The sequence below is a fragment of the Orbicella faveolata genome, unplaced genomic scaffold (assembly GCF_042242905.1).
Source record: "Orbicella faveolata isolate gen_17 unplaced genomic scaffold, um_ofav_v1 contig_1, whole genome shotgun sequence".
Classification (NCBI taxonomy): Eukaryota; Metazoa; Cnidaria; class Anthozoa; order Scleractinia; family Merulinidae; genus Orbicella; species Orbicella faveolata.
The window spans coordinates 37,212,501-37,239,768 of NW_028301536.1; the positions used below are offsets into that span (position 1 = coordinate 37,212,501).

The following is a 27,268-nucleotide window of genomic DNA, read 5'->3' on the forward strand; positions in this document are numbered from 1 at the left end:
CACTTGGTCAATAACCCATACATCTTGACCGAACATTATATGGCTTTCGGGAAAATTTTTCTTGCGGGACACGGGGGGGAGTCCCGAACGGACAAAATAGCTCCATCTTGCCCGCTCGGGTAGCCAATCACAGCGCAGGATTTGATTCATCTTGCCCGCTCACGGAGCTAGCCATATAATAAAGAATCTACTTGCTAAAAAGACTCGCGCTCTACTTTTATAAAATAGGAGAGGAAAGTGTTTTTTTGTTTCGTTTTGCTTTGTTTACTGTTGTCGTTGTTGTTGTTGTTGTTGTTTTTTCCTCACGTAATATATTGAGACCAAAGAAATATAAACTAAGATTTTTTATTGTGGTATAATTATTGTTGTATAGTTTGCACGAGTGGCCTGGGTTCGTTGAGTATCGGCACGACTTGAACGTGTCGAATAGTTCCTTCGGCCATTTAGTTTTACGTGAATTCGACGGTTACTCTCCAAGTCCTTCAGGACCGAGAGCTAAATATCCTCCATCGACCGCCACTTCTGCACCAGTTATTGCTGAAGCATCTTTGCTGCACAAGAAGGCAATGGTTGCTGCCACCTCTGCAGGCTCACAGAACCGCCGGTTCATTTGTCGCTTGGCAACGGCTGGCTCAATGTTCTTCCTCTCACCGAAAACTGATTCTGCCTGCAAAGACATTTTTCAAGATTATCTCTGGAATGCAAATCAGAAATTAAACATCTCAAATACTGGAAACTTAGGGCCATGAGAAATGGAGAATTCACCAAATGATAAAAGCCCGGGATAAGCCAAAACTCACAGAGACACCGAGGTCCACGTTTCAAAATCCGAGAAACACACGAAAACGAAACTTCGCGACTCATCAGGATTGCGAGATCATATCAAAAGTCCCCGAGACCCACGATTTCAAAGCATGATTCAAAACTGTGGATAAGACCCTGGGGACGAGGTTGATGTTGCTCAGGGAAAAGAGGGAAGAAGAATGGCCCCGGGAACAAAAGTGTTGTCGACTTGCAGCCCGGATGAAGGCTGCTTTGGAAAATGATTCACCATTTGTCGCGAGAGCCCTTTGACGATAAGTCGTCCATTCCGCGGTTCAAAGTCTCTCCACGTGTGACTCCACAACAAGAAATACATTAAGTAAAAACTGCACGATTGTGTCAGTCAAGTATAAATAGGGCCGGCTAACTTACTTTATAGTTTATTTTGATAAATGTCCTTACAAAAGACATTACATTCCCCGACGAAAGGGAATTAACGAACAAGGAACAAACTAGGAAAGAAAGAACCAACCAACTAAGGAACGAAAGAACGAATAAAGGAACGACTGAATGACTTGATGGCAGACCTCGGTCACAGTTTAACAAAATTACAAGCAATAAATGAAGTATTACATGTTCAGTCCAGATATATCCGGGACAAATAGAGTTTACTCTGATTCCATGAGCGGACAAATCCAGGGCCATACACTTGGTCATTGTTGTTACAGCGGCTTTGCTTGCCTGATATGTCCAGCCGGAATGGTAAGGCATAACATGGTGGGCCTGGACACTACTTATGTTCACCACAGCACAGTCCCAGGCGTCTGCTATGGAATCAAAACAAACAATAAAATTTACAGTAAAGAACTTCATGAATGTTGAACAGCTTGACGCTTTGAAAAGCGACAAAGACGCTTGTATGTTGCGAGCCAACAATTAACCAAACTACAATGAATGTATCTCACTATCTGAATGTCGCAGCTTTTGAACGCATCACCCGGAGCACGTTTCGACCCATTTTTTTTTTTTACGAATTTGGCTACAATTCTGCATACTTTTCTTCCAATTTCTTCACCTACTTATATTTGTTCTTTTATACATCGCATGCATTTCTTGAAAAGATATGTCAAGGAAGACGCCAGAAAAATTAAGCTCTTCCGTACGTGTAGAAATACAGCTAGCCTCAAATTTTTAGTGAGCTGAAAAAGGGCACTCTGCTCTTGCTTTTGTTACATCTTTCTTTTGATAATGGCATTTCTGAGATGAAAAATAGTAACGGTTTTTCATGATTGAAAAACGTTACTCTGGTTTAAAAATGTAAAAATGTTAGTAAAAAATTCTTTTTGTAAAAGTCCCAACGTTTCGGCTAAAACTTCAGCCTTCATCAGGGGAAAGTGACAAGGAATTTGTTGAAAAGGCACGTTCTTATACTATGCAAATCGGCAAATCGGCAAATCGGAGCTAATTATGTTCTGTCCCATAGGGCTAAATTTAAAAATTCGTGCGGCAAGTGCATACCATCATCACGGTTCAGCGGATTCCTACAAGTGTTAATTTCCCATGCTTCCAAAATACGTCTGTTGCGCCAATTTGTGCTTGTACGTAAGATCTTTGAAGATACCCAGGAGATGGTGTGGCCAGAGTGTAAACAATGTTCCGCTAAAGCTGACTTGTGCGAGTATTTGTTTACAACCGCTTTTTGATGTTCTTTGAGCCAGGTGGAAAATTTTCGTTTCGTTCCTCCGATGTAGCTTTTGTCACAACCTTGACAGGGAATTGAATAAATTGCGCCACGAGTCTGATCTTTCGGGACTGGGTCTTTTGGTTTGGGAAATAAATTGCCGATGGTATGGTGTGGTTTTAAAGCAACTTTGATATCGTAATTGCTTAGGATTCGCTTAATCGGTTCCGTAGTGCCCTTGACATACGGTAAAATGCAGAAACCTTTTTTGTCATCCGGTGGAGTAGCAGGCGTTTGTTAAGAAGGCCGTTCCGGTTTACTTGCATGAATAACAAAGCGTTTCGGGTAGCCATTCGCCCTGAGTGCCGCGATCACATGTTTCATTTCCTTTGATTGTTGGTCAACAGAAGACGGGATAGCTCTTTTGTTGTTGTTGTTGTTGTTTTTTCACAATTGCTATTAACATTCTCTTTTACTGTAAATCCCGGCTTTCGTTTTTCCATAACTAGACTTGGCCGCCGGCATCTCTTACATTACCACCAATCCGATGACATTATTTCATGACCTGACTGTGTGGCAAACTGTAACATGAAATGCAATACAAGAAAGCTGCAAAGAGTGAGAATGATCAAAATTTCAGAAGACTGAAACGGAATTCGAAAAGAATGACTTGATTTGCGCAAGTGATGCGTCAAAAACAGAGATGGAGGAAAAAAATCGCGGGAGGGGGGTGGGGGAACTTATAAAACGCCGGGAGTATCCCTTGATTACCGACTTTACCTTTAGTCATATATGGATAACAGGCTTGCACCATGTTGGAATAGCCAATCACATTTATTCCCAAAACTCTATCCCAGTCCTCTTTTGTAGAATCCAGACCTGTGAAGAGAATACCATAACAAATTGGTTAGAACTGTCAGAACTAGTGTTCGGAACATGAATAAGTCTGCGAATATATCCCAATCGATATGTTAGCTAAGTGATATGTGTTAACTAATATGCTAAAGTTTTATTAATTATATTACATCACCCATTACAGCCAACCGAAGAATAGGATGGAATTTTTGTACAGCGGCCACTCCCACTTTCTTTTGCTGACCCGCCCACATTCCTTCGTGTTGTGGTGAGTTGACTGTTAGCAAATTAGAATGTGAACAGGCTCCGGTTGGAAGGGTCTGACCGCAGCTGGAAGGGCCAAGAAGGAACTGACTGAGAGTGAAGCGGCCGAGGGGGGATGACCTCTTTCCCCTTCTCTCCCTTCTCTCCTCATTCTTCCCGCACTCCCTTCCAGTTCGCCCCATCCTCGACTAAAGAGCCTGTTCAGAGGCTATCAGCGAATTGAAGCAATGGGTCGAGATACGAATAGACCTTATCACGGTTTTCGACGCCATCTTGACGGGTAGGCAAAGCGGTCGGAAATTACAATAGAGGTAAAGAAACTTGACCTTGCCTCACTTCGCTTACAGTCAACTCACGGGTAGTCTCGTCTCACTACAAAAGAAAGTGGGAGTGGACGCTGTACAGAAATTCGAGCCGTTGATTCTAGCCTGAAATGTCAGTCATCTCCCGCCCTCATCGAGATTTCTCCTCTCGCCCGGAGATAAGGCTGATAGCGGGAGATCCTGACATTTCAGCCTAGTGATTTCGTTAGTGTTGACATCATTGCGTGACCTAACGTGACGTTTTGATACATTCTTGAAAACACTTCCCGGCTGCCTGGTATCTAGACACAAAATACGTGGCACAATTGCACTGAGGAAAATGAAATAATTGACTATTGTTGAAAATGGGCCAGTTTAGTTATGCAAATCTTCAGTAACAAGGCAACTTTTTATCAATGAAAAAGTTTCTTCAGTCGACTGACGACTGGGTTGCTACTTTCTATCCCAAACTTACCCTTACGAGGCGCGCCAATGCCTGCGTTGTTCACCAGAAAATGAATTTTTCCTTCTTCAGCAACTTTCTTCACTCCTTCTACGCACTGCTCTTTATCTGCTACATCCACTTTATAAAACTTGACATCGTATCCAGCGGCCGTAAGTTCACGCTGTAGATGTTCACCAGCAGGTTCGTTGATATCAAACGCGGCTACTGAAGCTCCATCGTTGACAAATCGGTTCACAGTGGCTCTCCCGATCCCCGATGCTCCACCAGTTATGATACACACCTTATTAGCAAATCGACCTTTTGTGTGCTGCGAGTCAAGCGGAGGGTTTGATTGCGCCATCTCTGACTGAGTGCACTACAACTTTGGTTTGTGTAACGCGAGTGACACTCCTAATATGGCGTAACGCGTGACTTGAAGTGCGAGCTTTCCATTCGACCTAAATTCCGGTGTGAATTTCTGGAAATTTTCCGGTTGACTGCATCAGAGTGGAAACGATAAGCCGCACTTTTGTTCGCTTCGAATTTTTCGATGGCTTCAAGGTTTAAATCGCAAATATAGAAGCAAACAGAACACTGATAAGTCGACATTGTGACTTTTTTTGACCACGACATACAAATAACAACGGCAGCGAAAACGTCGCAAAACAAAGGGTTTAAAGTAGTACAATGGCTTTGCACGCGTTATAAATCTTTGCACATTTCGTAGCCAGTCTATGCATATTTTTTCATTGGAATTAAACTCTTTCTTGACGAATTCAGCTGTGGCTATTATTTATCGACATACAAGTGGCAAGATTCTAAAGCTGAAATATTGATCTATTTTTGAATACGTGTCGCCGTCAGTCCTTGGCTGAGATGTTCCAACTCGCTAGGATCGCGGCCAAAAGACCTAGCGCTGAAAGGAAAATTGCAAATTTACATAATTTCAGAAAAAGAGGACAACCTCCTGAGGTACACCCAAATTTTCGAAAATATTTCATCCCGGAATATCCGGAATTTTGGGTTGAATGGTTCGCTTTTCGGAAATTCAACAAATTCCAGATTTTCTGCAACTTTTCCCAGGAAATGTCCGTACCATTCAATCCCGTTTCGAAAATTTCGGAATTTTTGGTCGAATGGAAAGCGCCCTGTAGTCTTATCTATGTCGCGCATCGCAGAGCAGAAACGCAGAAGAGCTCACCCGCGGTCCTCCACATGGAATATAGTGTGTGAACAAGCTTCTCCACTTGAGAATTAGACTGGGGAGAGGGAAAGAGGAAAACGACCCCATATCGCCATAAGACCTGAGCTGGAGCTATAGAGGTATCCGTGGATAGCCTTGCATACGGCTGGCGCGACTAAATTGAATTGACCAATCAGGATTCAGCAGGCGAGAAAAACTAACAGGAAAGGCATTGAAATCGGGCAACTTTTCTCGCTGGAGATGGCTTTAAATATTCACGAAAAGTGTCACTGACTCCAGGCGCGATTACCGCAAGTTCAGAATTAAAGAATTAAGGACGTCGAAGCCCTGATCAAGAGCACTGGACCTCAAGTTGCTTTCCACTAATTGATCTTATTTTAAATTTTATTGCGGCACAGTTTACAAGCACGGGTGACTTTGTTGGCCATCGGCACGACTTACGAACGACCTTTACATGAGAACAGCCAGATCGTAGGCCAGTACGTCATCATTAGAAACAAATAATTAACGTGTAGCCACTCATAGTTCAATCCGGGAGTGGGGGACTTCCATGTGCGAGGGGATGCTAGTTGGAAAATTTGAATTTAAAGGAGCCCATCTGGTATGGCTACAGTTTTATTTGGTTCCTACAAGGTACGACTTTAAGAAACACATGACAACGCTTTTTATTACTTTTTCGAGTGAAATCAAAAAGATATCTTGACGGCTTAAAATAGTGGCGTTTGACCATGGAGCCTAAGTGAGATTGAAATCCGTGATTTCCACCCCTAAGCGAGTCGACAAGCATCCCCACCTTTTCACATGGGAGTCTCCCCCGCCCCAAGAATTTAAATCTTGTTTCTAATCCACCAAAGACCTGTACACCCCTAATCTCTTATTTTTCAGTCCGTTTCGAAGGATTCCCGCGGCCATTTAGTTTTACGTGAATTCGACGGCTACTCTCCAAGTCCTTCAGGGCCTAGAGCTAAATATCCTCCATCGACCGCCAAATCTGCACCAGTTATAGCTGAAGCATCTTTGCTGCACAGGAAGGCAATGGTTGCTGCTACCTCTGCAGGCTCACAGAATCGCCGGTTCATCTGTAGCTTGGCAACGGTTGGCTCAATGTTCTTCCTCTCACCCACAATTGATTCTGCCTGCAAAGACATTTTTCAAGATTATTATAATGCAGATCAGAAATTAAACATCTTAAATACTCGAAAGTTAGGCTATGCTACTCATAGTTAAGTAATATATCAAACACGAAGACAGTGTTTGACCACATTTCCACACCGCGGACAGAGTTGAAAATACTTCGCGTGGTGGAGTGTTTTGGACGAATTTCGAAGTGTTTGGAAATGTGGGTAAACACTGTTATGAGAGTTTGACATATGCTGCTGCGAAATATTTTATGGTTTTCGCATTTCCTTTCTAGCTTTTAGAAATTTCTTTGTATTGTTATTTTGCGTACTTTGTGGTCAGTGCTATAAGGATGTACTTACCCACCTACGACGTTTGGAACAAAGAAAGCTATTATCCCATTGCTTTCTCTGAGGGACGGGAGGGAAGGGCGGACGAAAGAACGAATAAACGAACGAGGAAGGAAGGAAGGAATGAACGAACGAACGAGAGTGAGCGAATGAGTGAGTGATTGAGTGATTGGGTGATTGAGTGACTAATAATGATAGCAATAGTATACAAAGAGTTGGAAGACTGCCACAGTTTAACATAAAGACAAGTAACACGTGAAGCGTCACCATTGCAGTCCAGGTATATCCGGGAGGAATAGAGTTTACTCTGATTCCATGAGGGGATAAATCCAGAGCCATCCTCCTGCTCATTGCTGTTACAGCACCTTTACTTGTCGCGTATGTCCAGCCCATATCGACAGCTTGAGCACGGTGGGACTGGACACTACTAATGTTCACCACAGCACAGTCCCAGGCCTCTGCTATAGAATCAAATCAAAGAGTTATTTGAGCAAACCTGTGAATTCCCCAGTGAATGATGATTGAAATGAGCTAACCTTTACGTAATAAGAATTTACCTTTTCAATAAAAAAACACACTCATGCTTTAAAGCGGAAATTTTACAATAAGCAATAGCCAAAACTTCAAAACTGAAAATGATGATTCTGACGGTAAAATTGTATAAAGACCTTTTCTCCGAACTTCATGACCACAGCAGAAAGGTCATTTGAAAGCTGTTCACCAACGCTGTAACACATCGTTGACAGGTTTTTGCCAACCTTTTCGTGACCTTTTCCTAATCTCCTTCGCAACATCTGCGTCGCCGTTGCGTGACTTAGGCCAGAGCAACTGAGATTAACACCTTCCCCGACCAACAAATGAACCGGCAATTTGAACACACATGGAAAAACAAGCTTCCGTCTACGTTTCCCGTGATCAACAGTTCTAACAACAATTTAATTGTTGCAACTGGCGAAATAACACGTTGACTATTGAATAATTTGACGCTTTGCACAGCGTCGAATTCACAGACGCTTGTATGGCTGTAAGACAACCGCATATAGTTGAACCTCTCCATAACGACCATCTTAGGGACGTTGCTGCAGAGGGGTGGCCGTTATGGGGAGGTAGGGGTGTAATATGATACCTTTCTTCGGACTGTACAACATTTCATTTGTAAAACTTCGTATTGTAGCCTATATATTCGACGTAACACAATGGAAAATATACCAATTATATAAAAACCAAACCAAAGCAAAGAACAAAGACGCGCGCCACGTGGTGAAGTTTCGTCACTTTTTTTTGATAAAAAATGGGGTCTTGCACACTGCGTTCGTCAGTTGTTGAGTAATTGACCGTTGTCAAGAGGTAATATTTGGCTTTTGGGATTCGCTTTAGGGGCTGCTTCCGTAATAGAGAGGTTGTTGTTTTCGAGAGGTCAAAATAAGAGAGAATGCATGGACCGTCTGCCGGAACGAAAAAAAGTGCCGGGCCGAGGTAGAGAGGTGGCTGTTGTAGAAAGGTGGCCGAACAGTGGATGTACATATCTAAATGTTGCTTTTTCTAACGCATCGTCCGAAGCACATTTCGACTCGTGTTGTTGCGAGTTTGGCCACAAATGCTGCATGCTTTTTTCCAATTACTTGACCTATAATTAATATTTGATCTTTTATACATTGCACACATTTCCTCAAACGATATATCAAGGATGACTTCCAGGTACCATTTGCCGACAAGCTAAGGTCTTCCGTGTAATAAATAAAACTAGCCTCATGCATAATTCCGCCAGTGAAAAAAGTATCCTGGTGTTGCTTTTTGTTTTCAAAATGACATTAATGAGAAGAAAAGCAGTCAATTTTTTTTCATTAATGTCAATTACAGGCAACTCAGAGTTTTCTCTTTTACAGCAAATCCAGTTTCGTTTTCTCATATCTAGACTTTGCCGCCGGCATCTCTCACATTGCAACTTGCCAAAGACGTTTTCGACGTCAAAATCTTTAAAGTTCAGTATACCAGAAAGCCTAAAGGAAGCCAGTCTCCATTATTGTATGAGGTGGCTGTGTGGCAAACTGGAACCTTTACAGAATAGCAGAAATGAAATAAGAGAAAGCTGCAAAGAGTTAACCTGCGTCGAGGGCGCTACCTACCGCGGGTTATTTACGAGTAAATTTCCGTCTGCGAAGCAGGCTACAAAAAGTAAGAATTATCAAACTTTGAGAATATTGAAACGGAAATTCATTTGCAAGCTAAAAAAAGTAGAGAGAAAAGTGACGGGAACTTATACAAAGCGTCTAGGGTCACGTGATTACCGACTATACCTTCAGTCATAAATGGAAAACAGGCTTGCACCATGTTGGAATAGCCAATGACATTTATTCCCAAAATTCTCTCCCAGTCCTCTTTTGAAGAATCCAGACCTGTGAAGAGAATACCATAACAAATTTCAGATCTCAGTGTTAGGATCACAAATACAACATGGTTATGACTATGCTAGCTGAGTAATATATGTAAAGGTTTTATGGCTTCAGAGGTTTCATATATTACCAAGCTAGCATCCAATTAGCATATATTGACCATTTGAAGTAAAAAAAAAAAGGAAAAAAAAGAAACTTATAAAAGTCGTGCAACGAAACACTACCCTCCAATTCAATCCCTCACAAGTTCAGTTGTCTGACATTGACGAGACTCTCCCCTGTCAGTTAATGCGATCGAGTGTGACTTTCACCGCACAGAATTACGCATCACGCATAATGCTAATAACTCATTGTTTACCCCCATCTCTAAGTCCATTTGCTTGTAAACTTTATAACGCTGAGTGTTTTAATGTAGACGGAATTTTAGTTCTTTTCTTTGATTCTTTGTAGGCGAGAGCATCCCACCCTCTCTCCTGGGTTTTGAGGTGCTACTAGTTTCGTAGCTTTGCAATAAATGATAAAGATGAGTTCGTCTCCTAATTGCGTGACTTCACGCGACGATTTAAAAATGGTAAACAGTTTGCTGCTTCGCTTCGCTGCGCAGCAATATTAAACGAGTAGCAAAACAACATAGGTATTGAGAGTGAAGAATGATCATCGCAGTTAATTTTCCAATTTAAGCAATTGGAAAGAAGAAGCCTGAAAAAATCAGGGCTTCAACGGGATTCGAACCCGTGACCTCCGCGATACCGGTGCGATGCTCTACCAACTGAGCTATGAAGCCACACATTGGGAGCGAGGTCAATTAATTGAGTTCATATCTTCCCGTGAGGAGTGAAATGATGTGAAGTTTATATGAAATAATTCATATATGAACTGCGGTTGTAGATGAGAGTGAAGAATGATCATTATTCACTCTCATCTACAACCGCAGTTCATATATGAATTATTTCATATAAACTTCACATCATTTCACTCCTCACGGGAAGATATGAACTCAATTAATTGACCTCGCTCCCAATGTGTGGCTTCATAGCTCAGTTGGTAGAGCATCGCACCGGTATCGCGGAGGTCACGGGTTCGAATCCCGTTGAAGCCCTGATTTTTTCAGGCTTCTTCTTTCCAATTGCTTAAATTGGAAAATTAACTGCGATGATCATTCTTCACTCTCATCTACAACCGCAGTTCATATATGAATTATTTCATATAAACTTCACATCAACATAGGTATTGTGGTAATTGTGGAAAATTGGCCAGTTTAAAATCAAGCAAATGTTCAGTTAAGTAAAAATGCAATTTTATGTCAATGCAAAATTTTCGTCAGTTGACTCGGCAGGCTTTCTGTCTGTCGCAAACTTACCATTACGAGTCGGAGCAACGCCTGCGTTGTTCACCAGAAAATGAATTTTTCCTTCGTATTGTTCCGCGACTTTCTTCACTCCTTCTACACACTGCTCTTTATCTGCTACATTCACTTTATAAAACTTGGCATCGTATCCAGCGGCCGTAAGTTCATCCTGCAAATGTTTACCAGCAGGTTCGTTGACATCAAACGCGGCTACTGAAGCTCCATCGTTGGCAAATCGGTTCACAGTGGCTCTCCCGATCCCCGATGCTCCACCAGTTATGATACACACCTTATTAGCAAATCGACCTTTTGTGTGCTGCGAATCAAGGGGAGGGTTTGATTGCGCCATCACTGGCTGCGTTAAGTCCAACGTTTGATTCTCAGATCGCCCTTTCGTGTTCGCGTGACTATTAAACCGCAGCTTAAGTGAAGGTCACGCACGGCGGAACCTGTTTATATGCAGCGTGTACCTTTGCATGTACCTTACCTTGGATCATGATACCAGATTCTAGGTATCATGATCTGATTGGTTAAATCGCCCATTTTTGACAGCTTTGAGATAAAGATTTGACAGATCTTGACAACAGCGTGTAAATTTGCATAATTTTCCGAGACCTAGGAAGATTGCGTTTGCGTGTAATGCACAGTTCACAAACGTGGAATTCGAGGCAGCCTTGAGAAATTCTTCCCACCGTTTTATTCATATCTCTGGTTTGAAATATGAGCAGAAGCTATGCCTGGAAAGACGAAACTGTGGTTCAGAAGCGCGTTGTTTTTGGCATTCTACCGACTGAGGAACATGATTGTGTTTTAGTTGTAACGCCTTTGGTATGGATAATGAAAGACCCGGTTGAGGAGTTAACGCCTTTAGAGAGCGTTATGAGAATGTTATCAAGAGCCGATGCATCAGCGCGGGGAAAATATCAATTTTGACAGGTGTAATTACCTTTCTGACTGATTTGTAACAGGCTAATCACCAAGGGCGGAACGTCTAGAGGCTCTCTAGGTTCGATTACTAGCCGCTGTTCGGGTAAAGAGTCCGTGGACGGGGAGGAACGCAGAACCGACTAAAGAGCGGGGGAAAACGAACCTAGAGGCCCTAGGTCGCTCTCCCGCTCCGCTCTTGTCGGTTCGCTTCACTCGCAGAATTTTTTTTCCGCCCTCGCCGGGACCCTATATTCGCAGGCTATGATCCCGCACTCACCTGCCTATACAGTATCCCCATCCTATCCCCTAGCGGAAAGCCTATTCGTACGCTCGAGGACCTCATAGATGGTTGACGATTCTACGGAGTTGATTCAATGGCGTTCAAACAGTAAAGTAACTTATGCAAGAGAAAATAAATGTGCAGAGGTCTATGGCTGAAGCCTAAATTTGAGTTTAACTTTGTGCACCGTGCTGTATACACGCATTTTTTCTTAACAAAGGGTGCCAATTCGAGCTACCGAAAAAGTACACTTGATGTATGATTAGCACGAATTCTCATTTCCTAGATTCGATTTATTCCTTAGATCGATTATCCCATCGACGTGAGAAAAGGTCTGAGAATAGCCTGACCTTACGCGAAGACGTCTTCGTGACGACTCAAACACATGTTTCAAGGAGAGCCGTTTTGAGAATGAAGCAAAAAGAGATGTGGCGTGTGAACAGTCTCCCGGCGACTGCGATAAAACATTCGCCTCGCTCTGCTCGCCCTAGCCCACGCTCGGTTAGCTTCGCTCGTAGGTTAGCCTGCAAAGGGCGGAAAAAATCCGGCGAGCGAAGTGAGCCTTTTAGCGCGAAATAACGAATTCCGCTCCCCCTCGTCTCGGCTAGCCCCGCTCGCCCTAGACCACACCCTGCTAGCTCGCACTAAACCCAACCGGGAGCCTGTTCGCAGGCTAGGAGCATGTTCATAGACTAAAAAGGATGGGGTGTGGGAAATATTTACACTGACGAGTTCGCATCTAAAACTTCAATAGCTGTTAACAACTATACAACACAACAACTGAACTTATTTGACCGCATTCTCTGTGCCATAATTCTTTACTTTGCCAGACCGTTTTTCAGCCGGATTGTTCTCATTTGTAAGATTAATTCTAAAAATATATATATTTCTTTTCTAACAACAAACTAGGATATAATATTAAATAGTTTGCTCGCTTGATTGCAACCTAAGAAAATCAAAATCTAGCAAATAATAAATAACAGACAATAATTCGTCAAAGTTAAAATAAACGCGTATAAATCTGCTCGAGTTTATCATTTACATTCTTTTCAAAATAGACTATTTCTCTTAACGTAATCATTTGCAAGGTTTGTCAAGTTTCTTGGGCGATTCATTCATTTGCAACCCTCGCAAAAATTATCTGATTTATTTTCTTACATCTTGTGGCAATCCTTGAAAGGTCGAAACATTCAGGCATTCATAGGTCTCTCTTTCAAAAGTACAAAACTGCTGCATCGAAAGCATTTAACAGTTATTTTACAAAGTTTACAAAGATTACTTAGAAACACGCATTTATACAAAGGATTGCCGGATTTACAGAGATCATCCCTAAAAAAAGTTCTATATAATGTGAAAATTCTATTCCTCCCTTTAAATAACTAGAACATCACTGAAATAAATACTCTTACTAGAAAAATTGCCGTAAGGGAACGTTTAATCGCAGATAACCTTACTAACTTGAGTGACTTCCCTCTTGTCTCACGAAACGTAATCGTTTTGTTGCCTTTGACGTAGGAACAGATTCATGTAGTCCATAACCTCCTCAACATAGTCTTTGGAATGTAAAGACCCAGAGGAACTGAGCACGAATTTGCTGTGTGCTGCTCAGTTGAAACGAATGATCCTAGTTCAATCCAAAGTGATTTCCAAATGCTACAGCAACTTCGCAATCTGAGTTTACGATTTTTCCCACTTTGGGATGCAGGGCGTTGAAAATTTCATTCCTCCAGCGTGAATTCTTAAAGCATGAACGCCGAAGGCTTGGTATTTCTTATGAAGGCGGTTTAGGCGGGGCTGGTTTTCTCCTAGGCGATCCAAAACCCTTCTTTTTCTTGTTGAAACCGATCGGTACTTCCCATACCTTTCTTGGTATGTGCGTATAGTATGTAAATACAAAGGCTCGGGTAATGTGTTGACCACAACGCGTGTGCTTGAGGCTATGCATTCTTTCCATGTTATCTTCCCTTCGTTTCAACAATAACGCCTTCCTCCTGGCAGCCGCTTGAGCAGAGCGCATGCGTGCTAAAGCTTCCAGCCGGTGTGCCATTTCAATGCGTCTCTGTTCCTCGCGGAGCCGCTCTTGCTCAGCTTCCTCCCGCTTACGCTTTTCTTCTTCAGCCCGTTGTTGTTCTTCTTCCTCCCTCCTCAGCCTTTCCTCTTCTTCCTGCCTCAACTTAGCTTCCTGCATTTCAGCGATCCGCCTCATCTGCTCGCGATACTCTCGCTCCTCTTGTATCCTCTGAAGCTCTTCCTCTGCTTCGCGTATCTTCTCCTCTTCTAAACGCCGTTCTTCTTCCTCCATCTGAAGCGCCATGAGCCGTTCTTCCTCGCGTCTTTGCTCTTCTTCCAAGCGTTCCAGTTCTTCTTTCCGCTGCCTCGCCTCGTCAATTTCTGCCATTCTTTTCTCGCGATTCATTCGCTGTTGTTCAAGTTCTTTCTCTCGCTCTCTTAACTCTTCTTCTCGTTTCTTCTTCTCTTCACGCTTCTTCTGTACTTCCAGCCTTCTTCGTTCTGCCTCAGCCGCCCTTCTCGACTCTCGCTCTTCGCGCGCCTTTTTCTTCGCTTCCTTCAGTTTCTCCAACGCTTCCTGTTCCTGTCGTTTCGCCTCTTCCTCCTCCTCCATCCTTTTCATCTTTTCTTCTTCAATATTTTTCTGCTTCTCTTCTGCCTCAGCCTTGGCTCTGACTGCCTCTTCTTCTCGCTCTTTTAACAAGCGCATTTCCTCTTCTTTCAATCTCTTTTCCTCCTCTTTCCTCTTCCTTTCTTCTTTTCTTTGATCTGCTCTCAGTTTAGCCAGCTCCTTCTTGGACATTTTCTTGGGTAGAGAAGGTGCATATGCATCTCTTTTCTCTGGTGAAACTTCCGGGGCCACCTGAGGCATTTGCATGGTCTGTACAGACTCGCGTCTTTTGACTGGTTCATTAACAACAGCACCGCCACTGGCCTGATTGACAGCAGCTATAGTCATGTCACTTTTACTTTGCTCTTGAATGAACTGACGTAGTTCATCGTCCATTCCATCTAACATTTCCGGTGTGTTGAATGCATCAAAATCGATATTTTCAGGGTCTATAGTGGACTCCTGCTCGCTTTTCTTCTTCGCAGATTTGGACTGTTTCCCGGGTTTCTTTTTGGAATCGCTTTTCTGCAATAATAGAAATACAATTGATCAATTAATCCATAGTTCCTTAACTTATTACCAATGTTTATGAGTTCACAACAGCACCTTCAATAATAATTATACGACGCTCTTTCGATTCCCTCCTTTTGTAGCAGCTTTGGCCCCAAATTTGACCCCATAAATTCCTTGTAGCAACGCTCTCTAGCATTGTTGATCTACCTCTTCACGGGAAAACTTCAACCTTGCTGCCAATGAAGTCAAAATTTCAACTTAACATGAGGAAAGTTATTTTTACTAAACTAACCCTGGCAGGCTACTTGATCTTCATTATCATCATACTCCTTCATTCTCTAGTATGGGCGAGATTTAGGCCCCGCCTACATTACGCCGGAAGGATTTGAAAACTCAGCTTTATTTCTACGGTTAGGCCTACCGTCCACACTAATCCGTCACGAAAACGCTCTTCGAACCAGAAGAATTTGAAAACACCGGCTTTTCGTTTTCGTTTGGACAGAAAACCTTTTAAAAATGGATCTTTCTGAAAACGATGGTAAAGAAAAGGATGGTAAAGTCTGCATACGAGCCAAGTGGCCCATCAGGCCGGAGCTTATCCCGGTTTCTGTAGCATGAAGCGACTAGGAGTATTTCTACTCCTCCCTGGATGGGATGCTAGTCCATCGCAGGGTTACCCCCAGCATTAAGTTCGCCGGTACCCATTTATACACCTGGGTGGAGAGAGGCACTGTGAGAGTAACGTGTCTTGCCCAAGAACACAACACAATGGCCCCGGCCAGGGCTCGAACCCGGACCACTCGTTCCGGAGACGAGCGCACTAACCACGAGGCCACGATGACCTCACGATAATCATGTGATTTCCGAGTACGAGTTTTCATCAAACACAAATCCAAAATGACCAGTGATTGTTGCGTTTTTAAATTCCTCCAGCGTTGCGTGGACGGAAAACATTTGATGTGTTTTCAGAGTGAAACATCCGTTTTCAACTTACTCCGGCGTACTGCGGACAGGGCCTTGTTACCTATAAATCTATACAACAGCAAATTGTCAAATACTTGTGAAATGTTCGTGGCTAGTCTGACGCGGCGTTTCGTCTCGGCCAAGAGACTCTTCAGAGACCTTTAGAATTCAAAGGCAAACTCGTTGAGCATCACGCCCAAAGTCCCGTTCGCAAATTCGTACGGTTGGGAATCCTTCTGCGATAGAGTGCCAGACTGTCAACATCACGAATTTGCGAACGGGACTTTGGGCGTGATGCTCAACGAGTTTGCCTTTGAATTCTAAAGGTCTCTGAAGAGTCTCTTAGCCGAGACGAAACGCCGCGTCAGATTAGCCACGAACATTTCACAAGTACCTATAAATCGTTTTCTATTCTTCTCATACTACCAAGAGAGACTTACGTGCGTACCTTATCCTTAGGTTTACTTGGCGTCTTGTTCTTAGACACCAGCGCCGCTAGATCCGATAAGTCATTCTTTTTCTCGGCTATCGTCGGACTTGTTCTAGTGACCAGTCCCCCTGACGTTAAATCGCCTTCTTCACCTTCTTTACCAATCCCCTCCAGCTCCAGTTTGCCGTCTTTCGGCGCATCACGTTTGGAAAGTAAATCGCTGACCATCTGTCGGCGGGCCTCCCTTTCTTCAACCGTCGGTTCTTTCACCTCTTTGTTCATCTCGTTGTTCTTTGCTAAGCTCAATCCTGGGAGATCAGGTTTCGATTCAGCTTTGCTTTTACCATCTTTGGGCTTTTCGCTAAGGCGTGAAGGCGCAGGTTTAGGCTGTTTGTTAATCGTAGTTTTAACAGCTTCTGGTTTGGGACGGATTCTCGGCTCCCCTTCCATACTTGAGTTGCTTGACTTTTCAGCAGCTTTCCTGTCAGTGTCCTTTTCCTGGATACTAGTCCCTGAACCGCGCCGGGTTCGCGCGGATCTATCACGAACTTGAGGCTCCTGCCCAGACTCAATGTAGTTCCGCACGGTCTCTCCGATACTCACGGGTACATTTCTCTGTTCTCCGTTCACTGGGGATGATGGCCGCGACTTCTCGATATCAATCATCTCCTTGTAAGGTGAAGTAGGTCGATGATCGTCTACCTTTAATGGAACAAAAACATGGAAATGAGTGACAACAGAATAAAATTATTTCCAAGACAAAATTGACAGACAACGATTGTAAAAAAAGTGGTTTAAATTTTCCTCTTTAAAGAACTTCAATCTTCTAATCATGAACTACAGTACAAAACAATGAAAACTACAAAATAAAACGTCAAATTTACTTAATCGCTTCTGAAAATGCTTTTAGATAAAGTTTTCAATACGTACAAGATTGCCTATGGGGCCATGCGAGCGCGTCACCTAGGCAAGCATCTCAGTTAAAAATAAGTTAATTTCCAAATAATTTCTGATGATCTCTAATATTTGAAGCTGTTTTATTAGAAGTAAGCACGATAAAACTCTGTCAGGATTACTTATTTTTCTCTCGAAAACGAATACAGGCATATCAACCTGGGTTCGGGTTTCGTTTATTTCCACGATCGAACTGGCAGCCAACAAATATTAACCGACATTAACAAAACAAAGCTGCAACCATCTGCCAAATATAGTCACCAAAGGTAAAGCTATATACCTCGTCCATCATCGTTAATATACAATCAGCTCGTAAAAGAAAAGAAAATGTTATTGCCATAATCTTACCTTTCCTTTAATTTCCAATCCTGTTTCCGCCAAAAGTTTTTTGTGAAGTATTTGATCAGCTTTGATTGGCGCGGGAGAACTGGCACGAGAGACCTCTGCTGCTTTGCACGCAGGTTCCTCTGGTGTTATCAGAGTGGAATCCTTCGGTTCTGTTTCAGGGTTAAGGAGAAACATGGAAACTACATACGCTGTCCCAGGTAATCATAGTGTAGAGTTATTAATGTACTAAACATGTTTCCTGCAATATGTAGCGAATGAGAACAAATTCCGTCCTATCAGAAAAACCATTGTACTCTGATAATCTACTGAGCAGTTCGGAGATGTTACTTCGGTTAGATCAACATTGACAAAAGAAGATCAAGGTACTTGTGACCTTGATCTTCCCTTAACAGTGACAATTTTTCTTAGATTTTGTAAGCAACATCATCAAAAAATTCTTACAAGCCCCCAACGAAAACAAAAACAGAAAATTTAAAAAGAAACGACTACAAAAATACCTGGTGTTCCAAAATTATTTACCAAAAATATTTTACGTTGAATTGGTCGAAATATCAAAAAATATCAAGAAATCGTATCTTAGTTATATTGGTTCGATCGGAGGAACAAAGGAAAAATAACAAATCTAGATATCTGCGAAATCTATTTATTCAGCCAATTGCACTCAGTTGTGAAGCAAAAGTGCAAAATTTGCATTTAGAACACAGCTAAAACAACTTGAAAAACGCCTGGGGCAATCACAACATCACGAACTTTAGTATATGTAAATCACCAGACCTTTTGAAGTATAAAATCCAGGTTAAATAATCCCTACTTTTTCAAAGACAAAGCAAAAAAAAAAAAAAAACCGAAAAAAAACAAAACAAACAAACAAACAAACAAACAAACAAGCAAATAAACAGAAACAAAAATAATAATAACGATAAAGAGAAACAGAAAAAAATAGGTTCCTGATTTTAATCTCATTCGTGAATAAACGTTTTGGCTTTTTGCACATTACGTTCTGTTTAAAACGAAACCGAACATGATCTTACCTTGAACATTAATTGACAAATTTTCCGGGACGGCAGTGGTTGGTTCAGGGTCCTGTACATGAGTGCTTACAACGTCAGATATCGCTGATTCAGCAGTAGCCAGTTCGACTGGTGGCGAGGGTTGCGGTAATACAATCACTGTTTCTTCGTACTCTCGAGGTTCAGTTACCAACAGCATGGTCTCGCTCTTATGTAGCTCTGGGGAAGAAGACGTCACGACCTCGTTCCTATGCAACTCTTCTATTGGGGTTTCTTGCTGTAACTCGTGTCGTATCTCGTCGTATTCTGCTGTGTTTGGGGAAGCTGCTGTAAGAAATTAAGCGTTCTCAGTTAGAAGGGTCCCGGAAATTGTACTAACAGATGAAAAATTATAATCAATAATAATCAGATTGGCCAGAAGGGCTAGTCTTAAATTCAAATTTCCGCTTCACAAATAACTTGACTCAGAATTCGAAAGAGTCTTTTGTTCAGTACGTTGTTTCACTGATTTTCACGTTAACATTTTTCTCATTGTGTTCCCCTCTCGCTCCACGTTTGAAAAAATGTGATTTCGCGTTCGAGAGTCCCACTGTAACGAAGAAGAATGAAATCTCAAATCTCATTATATAAACAGCAACTTGAGTACCTGGCTGAATGGAATCTGGCTCTGAGCTCTCCTGTACGTTCACGGACGGTATAGGCATTAATTCCTCCCCAGGGGATCCCTCGGGGAGACTTTCAGGGGTAGAGATAGCAAGCTCTATCAAGAAAGAAGAAAGACGCATATATTATGGTCTGGGTAAAATAGGCTTGGATAGCAAAGAATAACAGATGTTCTATCAGAATATTGTACCAAACGTCTGATACACATCGTTTTAAAATGGAACTGCTGTTGTGTTAGAGTGAACAGATTTTGACTTTGAACCAATACAGAACATAAACACTCCACGCATCTTGTTTGAATCAATCAGGTTTGGGTCGATTGAAACCTTTCTATAATACTGAATATATCATGATCCGAGAGTGTGACTTGACACTCATGTGATTTGGGCTCAAAGGTTTACTTACTTATCGTGGGGGTGGGGGGGAGGGGGGGAACAAATGTACACCACTAGCTTTGAACGCGCGTTACCTTGGGAGATGCTATCTTCGTCATCACTTCTATTCATTTCCTCTGGCTTAGCATCTTCCTCGTGCTCCGCCACTCCGGGCCACTCCAGCTCAGCTGTTTCCTCTTCGGCAAGCATTTCTTCAAACACTCCTTCGACCACCGACTGTGACCGAACTACCGCCTCGGAAACTTGGGCCAAGTCAGCCTCACTTCCAAGAGTGGCTTTTGTTTCTGTGCCTTCCTGGGTCGACTTTGCACTCGAAGTCCTTGTGTCACCTTCAACTTGAATTTCTTCGTCTTGTCCGTCATTCTGACGGCTTGGAGAGCGGCTTGTAATAATTCTGTCACGAGAGGAAGAGGACGATTTTCTCTCTTCAGCATCACCAGCTGCTATTACCGCTTCTTTCCATTGCTCGCTTGTAGCAGAAGACACAGCCGACGAACCTCGAGATCTAGCAACTTTCTCTCGACGAGACTGAACCGAAGCCGAGCGAGTTGAAGGCGTAGCTACCCGAGAAGCGACCGAGGGACTTCTCGGAGATGGAGAAGGGCTTTTCGCGGCAGTATCACGTGATGGTGATGCGGTTCGTGAGCCAGCAATATCTCCATAAACTTGCCACGTTGCCTGTTGCTTGGTATCATCAGCAGGGTCATCATGTAACACAAACAATTCATCTCTGACTTCAGGCCAAGTCGGAGAATTCTCCTCGCGTTCCATTTCATCGAACTCTGGGGAACGAGCGAGGAAGTCATGATCAAGAGACATCGCGGAGAGTCCCCTGTTGTAATGTGATACACTCGACAGGCTTCCAGTAAGGCTGGAGTGGAGACTCGAACGAGTCCTTCTATTGGCTGTCCCTGGAGGAAAAGAGGAAGAACTTCATTTAACTACTTCATTTAAATCCAGCACAAAAGTCGCCAACGATATTACTAGTCATAATATCTGCTAAAGTAAAATAAACAGTCGGGGAAACAAACCTACCAGCGCTCGAAACTCTCCTCCGTACGTCCACTTTCTCCTCTCTACCACTGCGAAGAGAGCCAGCGCTTGATGGCCTACGCGAATTATTTCCAGACCCCGTTTGGTCGCCTGGCAAAGCAGCTTCATCTTCTTCTTCAATGGTGTTTGCCGTTCGGTTCCATTCCTCACTCTAATATAAAAACCAGACAACTTTAGGTAAAGTGCCTGACTCGGTAAGAATGTTTTGCACCTCTGTGCAAAAAAGGCAAACGATATTCAAACTGAACAGAAAACTAGCGACACTGCAAGAATCTCTCCTGTTTGAAGTCTGAGCACATATTCTCTTTTTTCAGAATACACTAGAAACACCAAAAGCGAGGTGAGAGACAGTGTAATACCTAACATAAAGCTGTCATCTTTATCTTTTTTTTTTTCATTTGAACTTTTCAACCCTAACTTTTCTACTTCTAAAGTACCTCACGGAAAAGAACAGCAGCGATCAGAATGAAGGTTTTACATTTTCAAGTACCTTGCCATCTGGGCTGGCCAGACGTTGACCCTTGGAGCAGTCAGGCGTTGCTCCTCTAGATGATCCCAAATGGAAAGACGGCGAAGGACTGCGACTGAGTCTCACAAGGGGACTGGGACCTCGCCGCTGATATCGACCGAAGCCTACGTCAGCATTGATGATCTCGTGAAGATGATTTGGTGTAGAACCAAGCGCTACAAAGAAATGAAAACGTCATTCAAAAGGAATTTAAATGTGATCCGTAATTATAAATGACAGGTTCCATTTCAGCTGAAACCGTGGACCTCGCTGGATCCCTCCAACAGAGAAAGACCTAACGCCGGGGGAATGCGCAAAATTTGTTACGATTAGCAATGAAAACTGGTCTATAGTTGGCCTGATTTGCATCATTATTACTAATATTTAGATCGATTAAAAAAACAGTACAATCAGCATGGCTTACAGACTTTTTTCATTTTCCCAAAAAAAAAACAAAAAAAAAAAAAAACACAGGAAACCACAAAGAAGTTTTTCGATTGCGAGGGCTGTTTCCGAATCGTTTTTCGCGCAATTCTTTAGCCAATCAGGAGCAAAACGCTCATTGATCTAAACGCCATGCGCCTGTTTCTCGCGTTTGGCACTGCCCCCTTTATTTCTTGGTTTTGGCTTTGGGACAAGAGTCGTTCGAGTAACTTTTAAATATTTTAAATGTTACTCCGAACGAAAATGTTCTACTTGTCGTAACCGATCTTAAACATCAAAGCTCAACACATCAATGGACGAATCTACTCAGAATTAATTACAAGGGTACTGCAGTATGAGCAAACGTTATCAGAAAAGACACGTACAGGGGATACGGGGAACTTTTGGACTGACCTCTAGGGAGTGGGGCTGGTTTGGCACTGGTAATCCTGGGATTAGCTCTTGGTGACTCCAGGGTGGGTGGGATGGGTGCTGTTTTAGGTCTTGAGTCGGCAACCTCGTAGAAAGTAGATCCATATCTGAGATTCGACATGAATGGAATAGATGATGAAAACAAGTTGGTGTGACCGGGTTGCATTCTTGGTGTTCTAGGTGATGAAAACGAAGAGAACTCGTCTAAAGTTTCACACCTGTGGACAGAAAGAAAAAGAAAGCCAAGAGAGATTCGGTAATCAGTCCTGAATGTAAGTAAGACTCAGCTAAGTGGAAATAAGTGAGGTTTAAAACTTTTCTTAACGGCTCTATCATTTGTCTTTGAACGTTAGATTAAGATTACTAGCTTGTTTTTACTTTGTCTTCTTTCTCCCTTTGTGTTGCAAATTGAATTGGGAAAGGAAGGGAAGATAAAGACAATGAATACTTTGAAATTGAATAACAGAAAATTAACAAATGGTTACCTAATTTCAAAGACAATGTAAAAAACAGAGTCTACCCTAGTCTTAAACACAACAGTATGCTTTCAAAAGAGCACTTCCCAAAGAATTTGATCATTAGCCCATATTTGCTCTCTGTCCAAAACGACCGGAAAAAAAGGAAAAAAAATGGACCGTGACCCACCACAGAATTTTTAAGATTAATTGGAACTGCTAACCTCTGTCGGGAACATCCCTGCTCAGGGGTGGATTTAGGGGAGGGAGGCGGGGAGCGGGGGACCACAGCCCCTCTTTGTTCTTGTGTTGTCAAAAAAAAAGACCAACCATCTTTAGAGCGGATATTGCATTCAGTTTTGGGGGTACGTGGTCTGCACTCTGCCACAGTTTCTTTGGTCCCCCTATCTGAATTTTCTGGATCCATCCCTGCAAAGACAGGGTTCGTACTCTTTAAAACTCTTCAATTCCATGACTTTCCATGACCTTTTCCATGACTTTTTCTTGCTTTCCACGACCTTTTTTCCACTTTCGAAAATTCTCAAAACTCTCCTTGTCAAAGGAGTCAAATTTGTATTTTTTGTAAATTATCTCTGGCATTTGCCAAAATGTGTTTAGTTCAAACTGCCCTGAGAGCATCGGTGTGGGAGGCTAATTGCTTGGTAGCTCGCCTTTATTTTATTCTGTGCAGTGATGAACATACCAGACTTAACTATTATTTTCCATGACTTGCATGACCAACTTTTAAATTCCACGACTTTCCAGGCCTGGAAAATGAAATTCTTGATTTCCATGACTCCCCAGGTTTTCAATGAAGAACAGGATTCTGTTTGGTGTACTTACCCTTCAACACCAATATCTGGCATGTGGTCTGATGACATGACTCTGTGCTCAAGATGTTCGTTATTTTTGCTCCTTCCTGATCTGCCATACTTTATGTAATCTTGTATGATGCCAGTTATTTCCTCATCATCTTCCAGGAATTGGGAGTAATGGGATGCAGTGTTGGTGGAATGAGAAGTTTTAGTGGAAAACGGAGTCTGTGATCTGAACCTCCTGTGGGAATTATGACCACTGGAAAGAAAATGACTGATATTAAAACATTATTTTCAGATCAAAGGATTTCTTTGAAGCTTCAGGGTACATTGTATTGGATTTTGCAAGAGCAAGAGTGATCTAAAAATAACTTGAGTGAGTATGACAAACTCTCTCACCCTTCATCCTCTCTTGGTAGCATACATTTTACTCTTAATCACCAGGGACTGGCTTTTGTTCAACAGTGTTATTCCAAATTTTCATATTACTGTGATTCTTAAATGGTAAGGATAAAATCTACATACATGTACAAGTCAAGTGGCCCATCAGGCCGGCACGTATCTCCAGTTTCTCTACCTCCTGGATGGGATGCTAGTCCATTGCAGGGTTACCCCCAAGCATTAACTTCACTGGTACCCATTTATACACCTGGGTGAAGAGAGGCTCTGTGAGAAAAAGTGTCTTGCCCAAGAACACAACACAATGTCCCTGGCTAGGGTTTGAACCTGGACCATTCAATCCAGAGGAGAGTGGCACTGTGCTTCAGATTCTTAAATGCCTTTAACTAAAACTCTCACCTAGATTTTTTAAGCTCCTCAAGGTAGTAATCAGGATCAGCTCCTGGCTGAACATGTTTATCAGCTGTCAGGTTTTCTGAGTCAAGGTAATGAAGAAATCTCAAAAATGTCTTGTCCCTCTTTTGAGGGTTTTCTCTCCCTGATGTTTCATTTGGATAGTTCGTTCCTTCCCAGGTTTCCTCATCCTACATAAAGCAATATAAAAACAAGTAATTAATTTTAATTTTGTCATTTAGCAAACACAGTCAAGGCTCTCATTAAGTATCGAGTCACCTGTAGCTTCACACCAGTAACAAACATGTTACCTTTTGAGTGAATTGCATCAACTACAGGCAATTTCACCCGTAAAATCAAGACCAATCAAGGACCCATCAAACATACTCAGCCATGGCAGGTGCTAAAGGTTTTGGCCCTTAATAATGACAGCCCTGACATCTTCCAAAACAGTTGTTTTAATAAGCTGAGGTCTTGCTGTACAAGCTTTTCCTCTAAAGTCATTAGTATTGGGCTAATGGCATTGAATATATCATATCAGGTTAAAGTTATTCTTCCCTCTAAACACTGAGTAGTTCATATTTCCTGGCCACTTGATCAAGTTGATATATTCAATAAATAGCGAACATTGTATACAGTGGAATCCTGATTTCTCAAACCTCTGAGTGAAAAGTAAATTGGTTTGAAAAATCCAGTAGTGTGGGAAATTGGGGGTGAAATTACAGTGTTCAACTGAAGAGAGTGAAATGACTTTTGGTTCCATATTGGGAGATTTGAAAAATTGAAGGCTTGAAAAATTGGAATTCCACTGTGCTTTGGACAGTTCCTTTTCATTAATTAAGTAACACAGAATACACAGAACAAAAGCACAATAATCGTACCTCTTTTCCAAACTCAAGCACTGAGTTGGTCAAATTCCCCAATGTTCTTAGCTTGAGGCCTGCCTCATAAACGTTTTCCTTGTTAATGTGGGTCTCTCCACTTCCATGGTGACAAAGATCCTCACTTGGGGTGAAAAGTATAATTGCACCTTTGCGAGTGACAAACGTCTTTGGGAGAGCAAGTTGTCCGTCTTCCACTGAAAAACTGCCAGCTGATTGGGCAGACTTGTTAAGAGAGGACGTCTGATTAAGTAACTGGGGTAACAGAGGTTCTATAGGGGACTGGAAAAGACAAAAAGAACCATAATTTAGCCTACTTGAATTGGTTAGTAACAGGCCAGTAACTTATCATTATCAGTGACTGACCTAGGCAAGGGGAGAGGGCTCCCTTATCACTATGGTCCCTCCCACTTTTTGAGTGAGACCAACTTGATTTTACCCCCTCCCCTGTCCTGTTGAGCGCTCTGAAGAATCAGGTCCAAAACAGGGGTGAGGGGTGAGAGGTGCGGGATAAGCCAGAATATCACTTTGATTAGCCCAGCCACCTGATCAGCATGACAACCACTCCGGTTAGCCTGAATAATGCTCACTTTATCTCGCACCTCACAGCCCTTACCAATATTTTAGACCTGCCATTCTAAAGAACTCAATTGTTAACTGTAAATCTACTGTTTTCCCTTTTAAATCATTAATTTTGCTGTAAAATGGTTTGACTGCTCATTTGAGATTAATGACGTTGCAACATAGTTAGCTGATTGCAAATCTGATACCTTGATGCTTACAACTTTAGAAAGCCTTTTCGCGATGCACTTTCCCGACACTTCATTAATTTTACGACAGAGAAAAACTAATTGCAGTCGCGTTTGTATTTATTATCCATTATATATGTCTGTACGTCAAGCTTGTTCAAACAGCATTAATTACATCAGACCTTGAAGCCATTAATTAAAAGGGCTATTGGAAAATTGACACGGGTAACAATGTTCCATCTTTGAACAAAGCTTGCCATCGCTTTATCCTAAATTTACTGTGGTTTCTTTCGGTTTTATCCTTTGTGCAAGGTTTCACGATAAACTGCTTGCATGTCGGTCCTGATAAGCTTCCATTAGATATTAATTTTGTTGCACGCAAAAGGTCGCATATAAGTAACTCTGACGATGCGGAGGGGATAGAATCGCAGCCCGAGAAGCGAAAAATAAGTTTATATCGGCAGCTAGAAAAAAATTCGAAAATCAGATTCTTTGAAGCGAGTTCTGTAAATCATGCAACATGCCTTTGTAAGATCTTGTAAGTCTTTTCTTCACTGGCCATTGTAATTTGTGCTGAACCACAAATGAATTCATGAAAAACAAAAGATGAATCAACCTTCCGAAAAATAGACCAGAGAGTCGTAACATTTCCAGGATGGATAGAATTATCGATAAACCAGGCAAGATCGACTTTTGTTAGTTCTTGTTTACAGCAACTCAAGACTGTTTGGAAAGTTCTAACAGCGCGCCGGTCAAAACATGTTGTCGTCATGCATGACCCGTGCCCAAAAGGAAAAGAGCAATTTGTGCCTCACCTTCTGATATGAGTACTCTTCACACTGTAAATCACCATCCCAACCAGCTTTTCCGCGAGCTAGCGGCGAAAACATCTAACACAGGGGAGTGAATTCTGATTTACGCGTCCTCAACACCATCGCCGCACCGCATCACGCCATCTTTGACTCTGGCTATCATATTCCCGAAACAAAGATCTTGGTCACCATGCCAACATGTTAATTTAAACAATAGCCGGTTATTACAAAATTTCATAGGAGTCCATTACCCTCCTCAATGCATCTCTAAAAGCCCTGAAAGCAGTAAGTTGGGCAATAGGCAAGCTTTCAGCTGAATGCACTGTCTAGCCAACATATTACGTGGCGTCAGACATGATGTTCGCGCCCCGAGCCGTATTGTCCCAGGAGTCAGTTAATAAGAAAATTCATATTTTTTTCAGTTCGACTTCAAAACAGTGAGCCTCTGCTCAACGAACCATGCCAAAAAAAACCACCTGTGGTGAAATTTGTTGATTACTTTCCTTTATTAAAAAATTTTCA

The 27,268-nt window shown here is 42.3% G+C and overlaps 3 protein-coding genes and 1 long non-coding RNA gene across 7 annotated transcripts; 1 reads left to right on the forward strand and 3 right to left on the reverse strand.

Annotated features, from left to right (window-relative positions):
• Nucleotides 1–329: 329 nt before the first annotated feature.
• On the reverse strand, nt 330–4,726 carry LOC110044995 (uncharacterized). Of its 2 annotated transcripts, none has more exons than XM_089274925.1 (4): nt 4,340–4,726; nt 3,224–3,322; nt 1,396–1,586; nt 330–667 (listed from the first exon to the last, which is right to left on the reverse strand). In XM_089274925.1, exons 1-4 carry the CDS (start codon nt 4,668–4,670, stop codon nt 467–469), a joined length of 822 nt encoding a protein of 273 aa, XP_089131051.1. In that variant the 5' UTR covers nt 4,671–4,726; the 3' UTR covers nt 330–466. The 2 variants fall into 2 exon arrangements, with proteins under 2 accessions (XP_089131051.1, XP_020606240.2); XM_020750581.2 differs by having other exon boundaries at nt 1,396–1,589.
• A 1,153-nt stretch (nt 4,727–5,879) lies between these two features.
• LOC110044983 (uncharacterized) lies at nt 5,880–11,170 on the reverse strand. Of its 2 annotated transcripts, XM_020750567.2 has the most exons (4): nt 10,736–11,169; nt 9,280–9,378; nt 7,250–7,443; nt 5,880–6,649 (listed from the first exon to the last, which is right to left on the reverse strand). In XM_020750567.2, the coding sequence occupies exons 1-4, from the start codon at nt 11,070–11,072 to the stop codon at nt 6,449–6,451; spliced, it is 831 nt and encodes a 276-aa protein (XP_020606226.2). In that variant the 5' UTR covers nt 11,073–11,169; the 3' UTR covers nt 5,880–6,448. The 2 variants fall into 2 exon arrangements, with proteins under 2 accessions (XP_020606226.2, XP_089131056.1); XM_089274930.1 differs by lacking the exon at nt 5,880–6,649 and having other exon boundaries at nt 6,673–7,443; nt 10,736–11,170.
• A 1,546-nt stretch (nt 11,171–12,716) lies between these two features.
• Nucleotides 12,717–26,918, reverse strand: LOC110044993 (uncharacterized). 2 transcript variants are annotated; one of them, XM_089274944.1, is made up of 13 exons: nt 26,750–26,918; nt 25,186–25,467; nt 24,311–24,495; nt 23,541–23,771; nt 22,225–22,460; nt 21,370–21,563; nt 20,862–21,030; nt 19,901–20,737; nt 19,415–19,528; nt 18,790–19,092; nt 17,759–17,907; nt 16,475–17,158; nt 12,717–15,075 (listed from the first exon to the last, which is right to left on the reverse strand). In XM_089274944.1, the coding sequence occupies exons 1-13, from the start codon at nt 26,822–26,824 to the stop codon at nt 13,702–13,704; spliced, it is 4,833 nt and encodes a 1,610-aa protein (XP_089131070.1). In that variant the 5' UTR covers nt 26,825–26,918; the 3' UTR covers nt 12,717–13,701. The 2 variants fall into 2 exon arrangements, with proteins under 2 accessions (XP_089131070.1, XP_089131066.1); XM_089274940.1 differs by having other exon boundaries at nt 18,790–19,095.
• Nucleotides 17,841–23,575, forward strand: LOC149118960 (uncharacterized). The gene is made up of 3 exons (XR_016202448.1): nt 17,841–17,955; nt 22,423–22,514; nt 23,502–23,575. It is a non-coding gene; the product is annotated as an uncharacterized LOC149118960 (long non-coding RNA).
• Nucleotides 26,919–27,268: the final 350 nt, after the last annotated feature.

Bases quoted from the DNA above. Each gene is read 5' to 3' on its own strand.
- LOC110044995 (XM_020750581.2), bottom strand. From the start codon at position 4,670: ATGGCGCAATCAAACCCTCCGCTTGACTCGCAGCACACAAAAGGTCGA. The intron at 1,590-3,223 runs GTAAAGTCGGTA...TTGATTCCATAG, and splicing joins TTATCCATATATGACTAAAG to CAGACGCCTGGGACTGTGCT. The intron at 668-1,395 runs GTAATACTTCAT...ATGTCTTTGCAG, and splicing joins GATATATCTGGACTGAACAT to GCAGAATCAGTTTTCGGTGA.
- LOC110044983 (XM_089274930.1), bottom strand. From the start codon at position 11,072: ATGGCGCAATCAAACCCTCCCCTTGATTCGCAGCACACAAAAGGTCGA. The intron at 9,379-10,735 runs GTAAGTTTGCGA...TTCTCTTCACAG, and splicing joins CGTTGCTCCGACTCGTAATG to GTCTGGATTCTTCAAAAGAG. The intron at 7,444-9,279 runs GTATAGTCGGTA...TTGATTCTATAG, and splicing joins TTTTCCATTTATGACTGAAG to CAGAGGCCTGGGACTGTGCT.
- LOC110044993 (XM_089274940.1), bottom strand. From the start codon at position 26,824: ATGTTTTCGCCGCTAGCTCGCGGAAAAGCTGGTTGGGATGGTGATTTA. The intron at 22,461-23,540 runs GTAAGTACACCA...TTCTGTCCACAG, and splicing joins CCAGATATTGGTGTTGAAGG to GTGTGAAACTTTAGACGAGT. The intron at 20,738-20,861 runs GTAGGTTTGTTT...CTTTTCCTCCAG, and splicing joins GAGGAGAGTTTCGAGCGCTG to GGACAGCCAATAGAAGGACT.